Source organism: Pavona decussata, unplaced genomic scaffold (genome assembly GCF_977016875.1).
Source record: "Pavona decussata unplaced genomic scaffold, jaPavDecu1.1 SCAFFOLD_8, whole genome shotgun sequence".
NCBI lineage: Eukaryota > Metazoa > Cnidaria > Anthozoa > Scleractinia > Agariciidae > Pavona > Pavona decussata.
The window spans coordinates 1710001-1724183 of NW_028145431.1; the positions used below are offsets into that span (position 1 = coordinate 1710001).

The window sequence follows — 14183 nt, forward strand, 5'->3', positions numbered from 1 at the left end:
GGTGCTCGAAAATTAACAAGTTAGTAGACCATGAAATATATAATAGCTATGAAAAAAAAAATTCGTAAACTATAATCTTGGACAATTCAAATGAAGATTTGAGACCATTTCAATAATGGAAAAATGGCGAGGTTTGCTTTGCGCGCAATGATTTTGGCGGGGGGGGGGGAGGGTAATTTCTTTTTTGTTCTGTCCAAGATTGTAGTTATAGCGCGCGAGGAACGACGCTGGAATCGCGTTTTGGCCAGCCAGTAGCTTCTTATCGTGTTCCAGACAAGAGGCCCTTTACTTACTGCATGAGGACCAACTTTACACTCGGTGTGAGCTCAGCGCACGGTAGTGTATATATAATAGACGAAAGACCATCGCCGTTGTGTAAAGCAGCTACGAAAAGAGAGCCTGAAAAAATTCAGTGGCTTGAGGGGGATTTGAACACGGTACGACTGTGATACCGGTGCAGAGCTCTACCAACTGACAACCAGGAGCTACATAGCCCACATAGCAGTCGTTTCCAGTTTCCAAGCGTGCAGGGGAAGGTAGGGATAGCTTAATAATTTAATAATTTATTTACTTATATAGGGCCCTTTAACATAAGAAGCAAAAAAAAAAATACTCTTTTTTTGTTTTTTTCCTCTTTAATTATCTCTGGAAGCTTTCGTTCGCTTCTAACTCTCGCTTGAGGAGGGAACGACTGCTACACAGGCTAGCAGCGGCAATTTTCAGCTGCACAAACACTGTCGCGCGGACGATTGTCTGCGCAAATTTCATTGCATGTGGCGCTGCCTCTTCAAAAATTCACGGCGTGCTGAAAATCAACGGTCAGCGAACATGGTCGCGTGGCACATTTAAATTACAATTTCATACGTGTGCTTCCCTGCTAGCAGAGGCTCTTTTCCTGGTGTTCGTTGACGAGAGAAAAGAGACCTACACCAGGAAAAGAGCTTCTGCTAACAGGGAATACTTGTGCATCAGAGGTGCATTCAGCGGATAGTTTTAGTTTTTTTTTATGTTTTTCCATTTTACGGTACTGTTTACGTATAAAGTGTAATTATGTGACCGTCTTTTTTGTCGGGGAGAAAAATGGCAAAATAAAGATCGTCTACAGCTTTTTTACAATAAAACTGGGCTTTGTTATCAATGTGTTGAATAATAAAACAACTATCCTGCTCAATCCTGAGGAATATCCTCTGATTTTAGCCAAGAGAGGATGAAGGGTATCATCCTCACTTGTTTTAGCCAACTTTTTCGTCGGCTAAGTATCAGGCGATATTCCCCGCGATTTCGCAGGATAATTGTTAAATCTCCCATGGCCGCTAAGCCAATGAAAATTCTGGAATTGTTTTATCTAATGATCCAGGGTTTTTAATATAATATATCTCATATTCTTCAGCGAGCGGACAGCAACAACTTTTAAAAAAACCCTTTTTCTAGTATCATATTGTTTCTTTGAAATCTTCTACTAGTAAAAGAGGAAGATACAGAACTTTTGGCAGTGAAAGACATGTACCATTTTGGAAAATTAGGCCGAGCAAACACGGCCCGAAAATATTACGTGTTTCTAGGAGCAGACAAATTCGATGTCAGATAATTTGAAAAAAAAGTATCCTGACATTTAACTTTAAAACACCATAGACGCTTTCGGCATTTAGTCAAAATTTTCGGCTCGTCAGTTCCGGAAAATTTCCGGACCAACCATGCGAAAGGGCCTCGTTTTTCAGTGACAAACTCGCAATCTTGTGAAAGAAATGAGATATTATGTTTTTAGTAGGATGAATAAATGTTTCATGAATTTTTCAGCCAGTGATACAGGTACGTATCACAAAAGTCTGAGTGCTCCTCATACTTTAAGTAGTCTTCCTCGCAGCAACGTCACGCAAGGCAACGCAACGCAAGGCAACGTGACGCAACGTTCCTCCTGGGGAAGAGCGTTGCGTGACGAGGGAGACTACATACTTAGAGACCCAGAAAATAGTCGAAAGTGCGGAAACGGATGGGAAATTATCCACAAGGGTCTTTGAGGATGAGTTCTCCCAGCCTGCATTATGAATCTCTGGATTTTTGACACTTTCGCCGAGAAGCACGCGCGTGAGGCTCGCGCGAGGGTAGAGTCAGCGAGTTTAGCAAGATAGCCTGGGCACGAATAGCCTGCGAACGCAGACGTATTTCCGGCTGTCGCTTCACTCCGCCGAAAAATAACGTCTGCGAAAACGAACCCACAAACGATTTCCATGACGTCATTCTTTTTGAACCAATCACAATTTGGTTCAGAAAAGTCCAGAACTAAACACGCGTGTCTAGCGTGAGGCACACGAGTACGCGTGTAAAAAAAATGGCGGACGATGTTGAGTCTTGTGTGCAGTTGGCGTCCAGAAAAGTTTGTGAAAGATTTGGAATACAGAAGCTCAATCAACAACAAGAAGAGGCCATAAGATGCATCGTTCTGGATAATAAGGCTGTTTTCGTGAATTTACCTACTGGATTTGGAAAGTCAATGATATTTCAGGGAGTACCCGAAGTGTTTGCTTCGCTGGAGCCAGCACGTGAGAGAAATATAGTAATCGTAGTTTCGCCATTAGTTAGCCTAATGAAAGACCAAGTAAGTCGATTAACCTCGCTTGGAATAAGTGCTATTTGTCTGAGCGATATAATCACTGAATCGCAGAGGAAAGCAGTGGAAAATGGCCAGTATTCTATTGGTTACGGATCGCCAGAAACATGGTTGGGCGATGAAAGGTGGCGTAAAATGGTCTCAAGCGACAGTTACAAGAAGTCCGTACGAGCTGTGGCTATTGATGAAGCTCATATAATATCCCATTGGTAAGTTATACAGGGACTTTTACTTGACTTATTGCCTCCTCCAAATGGAACAAAATGAACAATTGTGAAATGAGCATCTTTCAGAATGTCTCAGATCGAGATTTTCTTTTGTTTTGTTGTTTACCTGAAATCACGCTCCTTAAGTATATCTAGGTCAAGCTTTACTTGGTTGTTTTTCCTCGTACTTTTTTTGAATTAATATTATGTCAATTTCAGACAATGAAATGAAATTGTTGTTGAGTGCATGCAAATTATTTTGATAACATGACATCTCCTTTAAATTCAGAAGGTAATGCACGCAGTACATTCGTTCATTTGTTGAAATTGTTATTTTCACCGTGATTTATGGGAAGGGTCATGCGAATGTATTTATGCTTTATATATTCCTGGCCTCCACCCTGTTGCAGTTTATTATTTTTATGCCAATGTCTACAACACACAACTATATAATGGCTCTTACTTGGTGTACTGGACACAGATGGCGTAAAATAATAGAAACAATATTGGACCAAATACACAAGCAATGGTTCAACAATGTGCTTCATTTGCATCCAGTACCCAAAGGAGTCCAACTTATGTGGTTTTCATATTTTTTTAGGGGTACATCAAAATCAAATAAACATGCAGCCTTCAGAGTGTGGTTTTCAAGACTTAATGAGTTCAGGTCCCTGCTTTTGGAAGTTCCTTTTGTTGCCCTTACAGTGACAGCTACCACAGACACAAGGGAGAGATCACTGGAAAAACTGATTGTTCTAGCTGGCTAATATTTCGTTTAAGCTTACATGTTTATACAAGTATATTTTCCATTCTAGGGGAAAGTCAAAAACGAACAAACATGCAGCTTTTCAAGTTTGGTTTTCGCATTTGCACGAGTTCCAGTCCCTTCTTCCAAGAACCCCATTCATTGCATTTACTGCCACGGCCACAAAGGATACCAGGGGCACAATATTTAAAGTGCTGCTAATGGATGGTTCCCACATTGTTCATGAAAACCCAAACAAAGAAAACATAGCCTATGTTGTACAATACATGGGGAAAAATGCTAGCCTTACAGAGTATTTCGCCTGGATAGCCGATGAGTTGAAAGACTGTGGCTCAGCAGCAACCAGAACCATCATTTCCACGCAAACTATCAAACAATGTGCCGTTGTGTACTCAACACTGAAGACCCTCCTTGGGGAAAAAATCTATAGCTCAGAAGAAAGAGATCCAAAGGCTGTGTTGCTAATTGCTAGAAATGCTACACTTTTGCACCCCACAGTCAAACAAGGACCACACCCTTGCATCCTTCCAGAGTGATCACGGACCTATTCGCGTTCTATAACATAGCGTACGTGCATCCTAATCTAATTACTATTGGCGTCATCATGGTACATTTCTCAACATACGCACAGCCATGCGTCCATTGGATGACATGTGCAAGTCAGATAGGGGAAGCATGCGCGCACTATGTTATGAAAAATGTTTTACTGAGAGACAACACCATAAAAAATGTATATTCATAAGAGCTTGTCAAAGTTTAATGAAACGTTTAGATTAAACCGATATGAGAAATCACTTTCACTTTTCTTCTTTTTACAGAGAATTTTGTAATTAATCAGGAAACAAAACCTGTTTTCCAAATCTTTACTGTATTTTAACTATGTTATAAAAGAATTGCTTCATGCTTTTAGCTGTGCATATATCGAGTTAAGGATGCACTTGGGAAGTTTGGAGAGCACTCAAGAAGCTAGAGTTGCTCTCGGCTACACCTCCCGCAACTCTTACGCCTCTTTCGTGCTCTCCAAACTTTCCCGCGTGCATCCATAACTCGATATACGCACGCTAAGCATGAACCAATTTTTAATTAGTTGCAACAATTGCTTTTGGCACTTATTGCATTTACAGCCCTTAAAAAGTGTGAAAAGAATGCAATATGCTTGAAGTTATTCTGAAAATATTCTGAAATTAAAAGTTCTGTATGACCCCTGGTTAATGTTTGTAAGTGGTTTCACACAACATTTAAAAGCATTTTTTTCATTTGCAGCTGCAATAGAATGTGTAGTTCCAAAAATTATCCATACCTTTCCCATGGGATGGATTTTTCCTTAGACCCCCCCCCCCCCTCCCTCACCTCTCTGGAAATTCCAGTCAAGCTTCATACATTTACTTACATATTTGGGCCTTTGAGAACCCCCACCCCTCGGGAATTTTCAATCCCTTCTGTGGGGGGAGTATGGACATTTTCTGGAACTACACAATAGATGACTCTAACAAGAACGTTTGCATGCTGGTAGTTAAGATTACAGTTACTTAATATATTATATTGGTTTTGGCTTAGCGTATGTGGCTGCACACAGTTTTTGATACTTCTGACATGTGTTATTTCCAAAGAAACAATCCGATAACTGTGCTATAAACATGCCTTTAATTAAACAGGTTTTGTATGTTTGCTGAGAATCTTGCTACATCATGTAATATATTACTCCCATAATTTATCTGAAACAAACTTGTAAACAATGTTCTTGTGTTAACACTCTTCCAGTGATATTTTTCCCACAACTTTTTAGATCTCCTTTGTTAAAGGAAAACTGGATTATTGTTCTTTAAATTTCCACTGTTAAATTTTAGTTGTTTTGAAATAATCCACCTTGTTTCCTGAATTGTATTCCTGCCAAATGTTAATCAGAACTTTTGTGAGTGGTTCTTGACAAATATGCACATTTCCGAGAAAGCCATCACATTCAATGTCAATTTTTCACCACCTATGCATTGCATTTAAGGGATTCTCATGTTGATTACTAGTCTCCTTCGCAGCCGTTATTAGGGTCGTCACGCAACGCTCCTCCCCGCTAGTTTTAATGCGTATTAAACGCGTTTAAAACGCGTATTTGGAGGAGCGTTGCGTGACGACCTTAAATAACGGCTGCGAAGGAGACTAGTTGATTACAAGAGACCATTAAAATACAGTGTAGCTAGATTTGCATCTTGACTGCTTGTGACATACCATTCTATGAAAGGGTTTCAACTTACAATTATTTATTTTGTCATTTTATACCACACGTAGGGCCTGTTGTAACCCTTTAAGCCCTATGAGTGATCAGCATGAATGCTTTGTAAAACATGGTTCAAGATGAATTTGGTGGATATTTAAACAACCTCTCCTCTTCTGCAGGAAATGAATAGGGGCAACAAGTGAGAATTCAAATCTTGATCGTAGGGTTTAAAGGGTTAAACGAATATATCATCAACTGCATCATGTTTGTTTATTGTAATCTTTGTGTGCACTTCGGCGCGGAGGTCAACACTCGGTCAGTGAAGCCCGATGTTACTCCTCCAGAAGCATTTTCAAGCAAGCCGTTTGGAACGAGAAAACGACTTGACGAAAGCAAAGCTACTGGGGCAATAAGGCTAACAGCACCAAAAGTGACAACAGGAGGCGGATAAGAGCTTTCAAAAGAAGAAGCACCAAAGCTCGGATCGAACGTGACATTTAATTGCGAGCGATTATTTACATTCGCACCTTCAAAGCAGACTCTTTTTCGCCTCTGGCGTCTGTCCTAGCTCGTTAGCGAGTCGTTTTACACGGAACGGGCCATCATTTTTAAAATCTTGTTTGATTTCCTTCTCGAAATCTGCTACTTTGTCCAAAGCCCTCTTGTAGCGAAGCAGACGATTATAACATTTGGAGCGGCAAAGCTTCCAACGTAAGCAGTCAGATCGACTTTAGTTGAACGCAGTATTAATTTGTGAATTTCCAGAGAACTTTTTCCAAACACTTTTATCTTCTCTTCACTGGAAACTTTTACTTTGCATAGAAAACAAACCTCAGACGTAGAAATCTTTTACGGGTGTTTCGCCCGAGCTTATAGCTAATGCCAGTTCTAAATCGCCGGGTTCGCGCGTGTACGCGAGTGTCAAATTCTATCAGGGAATTTTATTGGCTAACAACAAGACAAAAGCTTTGACGTCACGGAAATTTTTTCTCGGCTCGTTTTCGCAGACGTTATTTTTCGGCGGAGTGAAGCGACAGCCGGAAATACGTCTGCGTTCGCAGGCTAGGGCACGAAGTAAGGTTCAAAATGGCGGCCGAGATATCCTGATGGACGACACAGCTGAAGACTTCGCAGATTAACTCGTAAAGGATCAGGTTTTACTACAATCTATAGTATCCAACTATCTTTGGACACCACAATGGATCTTTTGGGATCAATTCTGAAGAGCATGGATGCTCCTCCGACTACAGAAGTCGACAGAAAGGCGAAAGGTGAGGAGGAGAACTTGTTTTGAATTTTCACGTTTCTTCCAAACGCATTTGAATTGATGAAGCTTATTAATTCTGATATGAAACGCATTCAATTCACAATGGCTCTCGTTTGGTTTCAAATTAATTTCGGCAAAGACTGATTTGTTACACTTGAATATAACGTAAGTCAATCTTTAAATTAAAAGATTTAAAATGATTTAAAGAAAAATAATGTAAGCTCATCTAGCTACAGTTTAGTTTGCTTGAGGTCCGACTCCCTTTATACTATTCAAAGACGATAAAAGGCTTATTTGGACAGTTACTGTCCTGACATGTTTTTATAGTCTTTTAAAATAACAGCCTTATAATTTCGCATTCAATTTCAGACTGGTAAACTTGTCAAACATTTTGTAATATCAAACCCTTTCAATCATAGTTGTAAGAGTGACCACCTTTAATATTTAATAATTTAGTGCTGCTTGGCGCTTTATTTTTGCCCATAATCATAGTTTTTTATTGCAAACGAATCGCAAAGCAGTGGATAAAACATTGGAGCAATAATTTAGTGCTGCTTTGCGCTTTATTTTTGCCCAAAATCATAGTTTTTTATTGCAAACGAATCGCAAAGCAGTGGATAAAACATTGGAGCAATAATTTAGTGCTGCTTTGCGCTTTATTTTTGCCCATAATCATAGTTTTTTATTGCAAACAAATCGCAAAGCAGTGGATAAAACATTGGGGCAATGTTTCCTGAAGAAATTCAAGACCACATGCAAAAAGTCTGGTCAATCTGAGCTAAAACAGCAAAAAACGATCTGAAATTTGTGCACCATAGGCCAGTTATGCTCTGAGCTCTTCAATTGATTTTAGCTCGACAGTGACATCCTGAATATTTTGAAATATTGTTTGCTTTAAATCACTTATTTTTGTCCTAAAATTACACAATTAAAAGAAAATACATTTAATGTAGTAAATATTATTGTTTTGCCCTATAGCGGAAAGAGCCAAACTCAAGAAACTTCAAATTGAGGAGAAGAAGAAGAATGCAGAGTTTCGTGCAAAAGTAAGAGCTTCTTTTTAACGTAGTGATTTTAAGAAATTTGTTACAGAATTCCAAGATTGTAAAACATCAGACATCCAGTAATGAGCAATAGCATAGGTTTATCTGTCATTATGTGGGATTAAGTCAGACTGCAGCCATTGAACACTCCATCTGCAGGTAGATACCTCCCGTAGCCTAAAGAATCATAATAGCATTATGATAATTTTTTTAGTCGTCGTGCAAACAAAAAATACTTCGTATCAATGTTATATGTTACTCGTGTGGATCAGGCAGTATAACAACATCAGCGGAACACAATGACTTATAACATAATAAATCATTATTATTATAAGGAATTAATGTAAAAGAAATGTGATGTTGTGTGAGCTAGGAGGGTCCCCAATAGGTTTTTCGGGATCCGGGATTTGGCCTTTTTAAAGGTCGGGATTCGGGATTTTAGCGGAAAAGAGTGACGATATTCGGGATAAGAATTAGTGACGGGATGCGGGATTTGACGCTTTTACAAAGCGGGATGCGGGAAAATTAACTCTGAAGAAACAAGATCCGGGAAGTCCGGTGTGGAAAATGTTTAATGAAAATGTGGTTGTCACCGTGCTGGAAGAGAAAAGAAATTCATTATGGGTTCTATGTCTTTACAGATAAAATTTCGTCAGTGCTCCCTGAGACCTTGCAGTTAACTTGAGCTAATAAGCCTAAACAAATGCCACAGAGCTAGCGTACACAACGGCATAAAGGAACTAATTTAAACGGCTCCGAATGATAAGAAAACTTCCATTCGGTAAATTTGAGTAGTTTCCTTCATGATCAAAATCAAAAGGTCAACAGAGAGATCTCACCACATTTTGATTGAAAAGGAAAATCTCTAAAACGTACTCAGAAAATTAAGCATTAATTCAGAAGTCTGAGGTACATTAAGCAACCAGCGGGAGTCGTGTTTGGCCTGTCATCTTTTCAAATATCTGTTGCAGTCCCACGTTGTGGTACGTGAGTAGCAATGCTCTTCAGACTTTGATGGACATTATCCCTGACTGAAAAGTTTTCCAAGCATCAACGTGACTAGACAATTAGCCCTCACCATTCAATTGAGAGTAAAAAATAAAAGGAAAAAGAACAAGCTCTAAAAGAAATTGCAAATTGACTTATTGACTGACGTGATTCGCGGGAAACTTTGAAAACGTCTTAAATGAACGATGTCGTCGTTATTGTGGAAAGAAATAGAAGAAATAATCTTACAGCTAATTTTTTGGTGACCAAAAACCAGTGCTCAGATTTTCAGTGGGAATTTACATCCAACTGAAAATGCCTTTTTTCGTGGACGTAAGGGGCTTGAAAAAAATTATGACCTGGCCGGAATCGGGATTGGGCTAAAACAGCAGTCGGGATTACGGGATTGAGGGAAAATTTTGTCCGGGATGGCAGGATTGAAGAACCCTATTGGGGACCCTCAGCTTGGACATTAGACTATGTTCATGTTGGTCCCTGTTGGGAGAACTCAGATTTTCTTTATCCCATTACGCCCGTGTCACTGACGGAAAAAAACTGCTATCAAGGATAAAAATGTTCTTTTCTTTTATAATATTTTGTTTGGTTGCAAGTGTGAACCAGGCAAAAATAGGCATGATTCCATCATGATCCCAGCCACAAAAATAGCTCTTTTACTAAATGTTTTTTGCAAAGACCTGTCCTAAGTGGATCCCTCTCATAACTAGGGTGGGACAGAGGGAGGGGGTGACAATCAATCTCACCCTTTACTCCTTTTCCAGTGAATGTCACTTCTTTGTGCTTTTTCATGTGCTAAACATTATGCCATGTTGATGTATTTCACCCATTTCTTCTTCTTCTTTCTGCCAACTTGGGGATCTTACTTCTTGCCTCTCATAGATGTTTTAAAATTCTCTCTCTCACTTGCCTCTACCTGGTGGGGAGAAGATATACCCCCTCCCTGTGTACTCTTTAAGCATAGGGAGTGGCCATGTTTACTTCTGATATAAATACTAATGCTTTTTGTTTTTAATTCAGACTGAGAAAGAAGTGACAGAGTTTATCAAAGATACAAAACGAACAAGACTGAAGTACCCACCAATGAATAGAATACAAAGGAGTATTGTGTAAGTACAGTTAGGCTACTACAATCACACTGCAATCTTTTCTGTCTCCATTCTCAAGCAAGACAAGCGGCCGAGACACACCTACTTCATTTCACATGTAGACAAGATATTACCTCAACAAAATGTCCCCCAAATTTGTTTTGTTTATAACTATACAAATCTCTCTTCCAAAAATTAAGCATATTTCATGTGTTATGATTGTTCAAATGTTGCATGTTGACTGATAAAAAAATATTGACAGCCATCCCGCCAAAGGATTCTTAGGTTAGACCCTCTCTCCTATCTGGAAATTCCAATTTAGTTTCATACTTTTGTGTGGGGAGTATGGATATTTTCTGGAAATGCATGTTGATAATGGAAAATGAAAAATGAACAGGTCAGAACCTCCCCCCACCTCCTTGTTATATTTGTTTGGGGGGAGGAGCAGAGTGCTTTGAAGTTTCCCTTATTTATACTTTCTTATATTTGAGCACCACTCTCCACTATAACCAATCCAAAGAAAGCTGTCATCCCTCATTTTCTGTGTTGTCTATTCACAGTCATGATGTTGCAGAGATTGCTGGTCTTACCACCTTCTCTTTTGGTGAAGATGAGATTGACAGATATGTTATGCTGTTTAAAAAGGTGAAGCGATATTTCATGTCTGCTAATTATGCTACCTTTATTGTGAGTTAGTTGCAAACCTGAAGTGTGTGCAAGTAAGACAGCCACTAAAAATTCTGTTCTGGTTAAGAGTTTGAGAGAAACACTCAGTTTTACTGTACTTTGGGATTTGAAACCTATACCATAAGAATACATAATTTTTACATGAAGTATACCATTGTTACATGCTAGTGTATAATATTGTTTGTATGTGCATTCTCCATTGTTCTTCGTGTTACAATCTAGTGGCTCTTATAAGTATATTAACAGGCAAGGATTGGGAAATTGCTCTAGGAACTGCAAGTTTGTTAAATTGTTAATTAAAATATACTGTGGGATTGAATATTGTGCTGTTTATATTTTCCAAGGAATTTCCGCCATCAGATGAAGAGTTAGAGGCTTACAGGAATGGAGAGGTATCCCAAAAATCCTTTTTAAGAGCTATTATAGTCCTTGAGATGCTTTATCACATAAAAATGTTTCCCAAGTGAATTAGATTGTTTGAAAAAAGGCCATTAATTTTGTTATTCACCAGGAATTTGATCCTGAAAGCATCAGCAAGTCCAAAGAAGACGCCAAGGTAACTAGATAAATTGGGGACTGATAGAAATGTTCATTTTGTCCTGTGATGGACTGGCATTCCATCCAGGGGGAGTGGTATCACTCTCCTAGTCACTTCTTACTGGGTATCTTGTGATAGACTAGAGTCCCATCCAGGAGGAGTAGTAATGCTCCAGACAGTTCATACTGGGTATCCTGTGATGAGCTAGCAGCCCTCCAGGGGTCAGCGTAATACTTCTAGTTCATTTATGTGTCAGAAACTTGAATATAGACTCTAATCTTTTCAAGTGTTGGCCTTACTGGCCAGACTGTGAGACATGATGTTACTTCAGGAAAACTTTCATGTCATCTTTTTGCATTTTAAGAAGATTACAACATTTTTTAATTTGTAAGACATGTTTCGATGTTACAAACATCATCACCAGTTACAGAATATTTGAAAAACCATTAGGACTATATAACAACTTAGGGAAACATGCATAATTAATTATGATTAGGTGACAAAAATAGAGAACATATTTGAGTGAGTAACAAAGTGTTGGAAAGAAAGTAAAGCCTAAAGCATAAGTGCCAGGTTGACGTGATGAACTTGTTGATTGTTGCATTTTGTTAGGAATTGAATTTTAATCAGTTGTTTGTCTTACAGAATTCAGACGATAAGCACAGTGTTGACGGAGCACAGAGCTCATCGCAGCAATCAAAACAGCAGCCACCCACGTATTACAAAGATAAATACAAACACTTACTGGGCTCCGATAGTGGAAAAGATGCCGCAAGAGCAACCAAGAGTAATTCAGCTTATGGCTACGGTGAGTAGGAAAAACCTCATCCTAAGAAGAACTGTTCTCAAAGGCATAGCACTAGCTATGTAAGCATATTGTTACGTACGAGGTGGCCTCAACTATAAGCCTGGTGGTTTCTAGAGGTCACCTTGCCATACATTAAACTATGGATTAATAATATATAAATTATTATTGTCAATATATTGAGAAAAAGGTAAATAAATGTCAATGCATTGGTAATTCATAAAGCAAAAACAAAGGAGGAGGTTAGAAATGCGATCTTAATAATAATTATTAAGATTGCATTTTCAAACCTCCTTCTCCTTCTCCTATCAGTTTACCAAAGATTTTATCATAACAATTATTATGATTATAATAATTATTATAATTGTTATTTTATCATAATAATTATGATAAAATTTTTGGTAAACTTTTCCTCTGAATTCCTCCAAGAATTAGTGATGATAATCGTATGATGATGATTGTAACAATGATGATGATGATGATGATGATGATGATGATGGTGGTGGGGATTTTAAGGATGGTGCCTACTGATACCAAAGTATTTTTGTGTGGTTTATGACTATGTGGGAAAAGCAGATCTTAGCAAGGGCTATTGGAATCCAAAAAGAAAATTAGTTGTAGCCACGCATTTTTAGGGATAATTAAGCAGCAATAATTTTGAAAAGTCCTGAAATACAAAGCAATGTATGGCATTTTTCCCAAAGTGAAGCTTTATTATCTCTGGAAAATGCATGGTTATCCCCAATTTTCTTTTTGGATACCAAGAACACTTGCTAAGGTCTGTCTTCTCCGCATAGTTTTAAACCGCGCAAAAAAATCCCTGTATTAGAAGGCACCACCCATAGACTGCGGAGGAGAAACGCGCTCGTCGGAAGAATCGCCAGCCACCATCTTCATCCAACAGCCCCTTCACCTGCACCACCTGTGGCAGAGTCTGCCAGTCCTGCATCGGTCTGCACAGCCACAGCAGACGATGCTCTAACCCCGGCGCAGATCCATGATCTCCCGAGATCCACGGATGCCGATGAACCCATAGGAAATTCGAGTATCTCGAGATGCGCAGAACTTATGCGTAGCAATAAAAGTAGGCACCCTCCTTAATATAATTGACTTTTTTCTTTTCTGTTTTACTTAGTTCCAAGTGAAAACAAAAGAGATCTTCGATCAATAGAGGAGACCCTCAATGATATTCGCAAGAGGAAGAAGTTTAAGCCAGGTGATTCTGAGGAAGAAAACGATCAGGATGAAAATTAACATCGATAACAAGCATCAACATAACAAATTACAGCTATAAGAATGGGCGCTTGGGATGGTTCACCACATCGCTTGATAAACTGAGTTCAATTCATTATTCTATTATAAAATGCAAGTTGAGGAATCACAGTTTTAACCGAATTCTTAAGAAAAAAAAGACCGCCATCGACGAAAAGACTGGATGGTAGTTTGGATTGACGTTGACTGACTTGGTTGACTTGAGAAGACCCATGTGTCATTGTGTGGTGAGGCTAAGATGTCGATAATCTGTCGATGAAGACCTGATGAGAAAAGAGAACAGTTGAAGCCAGCGAAAGAAAATTAGTTGGAATTTGAAAAGAGAGAAACTGAATCTATGCCTTCGGCTCAAGTTAGCCAGTGGTTTTAAGCTGAAGGGGTCATATAATTGTTACATTTTTTTTTTCAGATTTTGTCTATAGCATTTTTATTATTAAATACCACGACTTCTGTACCATCGTTTTAATCTCAGAAATGTCTGATTAATTTTTAAATATTCGCGGACATTTAGTCCGTGCAGAAAGATGTCTCAAATTTTGTCTTCAAAAGAATAGTTTGTTGTAATATGGTATTGATTGGATTTACACGCGTTTTTCACGCGTGCCGCGTCTGTCATGAAACTGGCTGGTTTTCAACGCGTTTTTTCCACGCTTGCCGTGCCTGCTGTGAAACTAGCTGGTTTTACACGC

The 14183-nt window shown here is 38.9% G+C and overlaps 2 protein-coding genes across 2 annotated transcripts; both read left to right on the forward strand.

Moving 5' to 3' along the window:
- The first annotated feature begins 2133 nt into the window (after positions 1-2133).
- Positions 2134-5573, forward strand: LOC146488822 (uncharacterized). Its single transcript, XM_085112398.1, has 2 exons — positions 2134-2817; positions 3416-5573. The coding sequence occupies exons 1-2, from the start codon at positions 2330-2332 to the stop codon at positions 3579-3581; spliced, it is 654 nt and encodes a 217-aa protein (XP_084968524.1). The 5' UTR covers positions 2134-2329; the 3' UTR covers positions 3582-5573.
- A 1293-nt stretch (positions 5574-6866) lies between these two features.
- Positions 6867-13953, forward strand: LOC146488823 (sperm-associated antigen 7 homolog). The gene is made up of 8 exons (XM_085112412.1): positions 6867-7063; positions 8038-8105; positions 10125-10213; positions 10753-10837; positions 11224-11271; positions 11391-11435; positions 12063-12225; positions 13358-13953. The coding sequence occupies exons 1-8, from the start codon at positions 6991-6993 to the stop codon at positions 13474-13476; spliced, it is 690 nt and encodes a 229-aa protein (XP_084968538.1). The 5' UTR covers positions 6867-6990; the 3' UTR covers positions 13477-13953.
- Positions 13954-14183: the final 230 nt, after the last annotated feature.

What these genes read in the sequence shown, in the direction of transcription:
- LOC146488823 (XM_085112412.1), top strand. Translation starts at nt 6,991, where the DNA reads ATGGATCTTTTGGGATCAATTCTGAAGAGCATGGATGCTCCTCCGACT. An exon ending in ATGTTATGCTGTTTAAAAAG is followed by an intron (nt 10,838 to 11,223) that starts GTGAAGCGATAT and finishes ATATTTTCCAAG; the next exon opens with GAATTTCCGCCATCAGATGA. An exon ending in AGGCTTACAGGAATGGAGAG is followed by an intron (nt 11,272 to 11,390) that starts GTATCCCAAAAA and finishes GTTATTCACCAG; the next exon opens with GAATTTGATCCTGAAAGCAT.
- LOC146488822 (XM_085112398.1), top strand. Translation starts at nt 2,330, where the DNA reads ATGGCGGACGATGTTGAGTCTTGTGTGCAGTTGGCGTCCAGAAAAGTT. An exon ending in GCTCATATAATATCCCATTG is followed by an intron (nt 2,818 to 3,415) that starts GTAAGTTATACA and finishes ATATTTTTTTAG; the next exon opens with GGGTACATCAAAATCAAATA.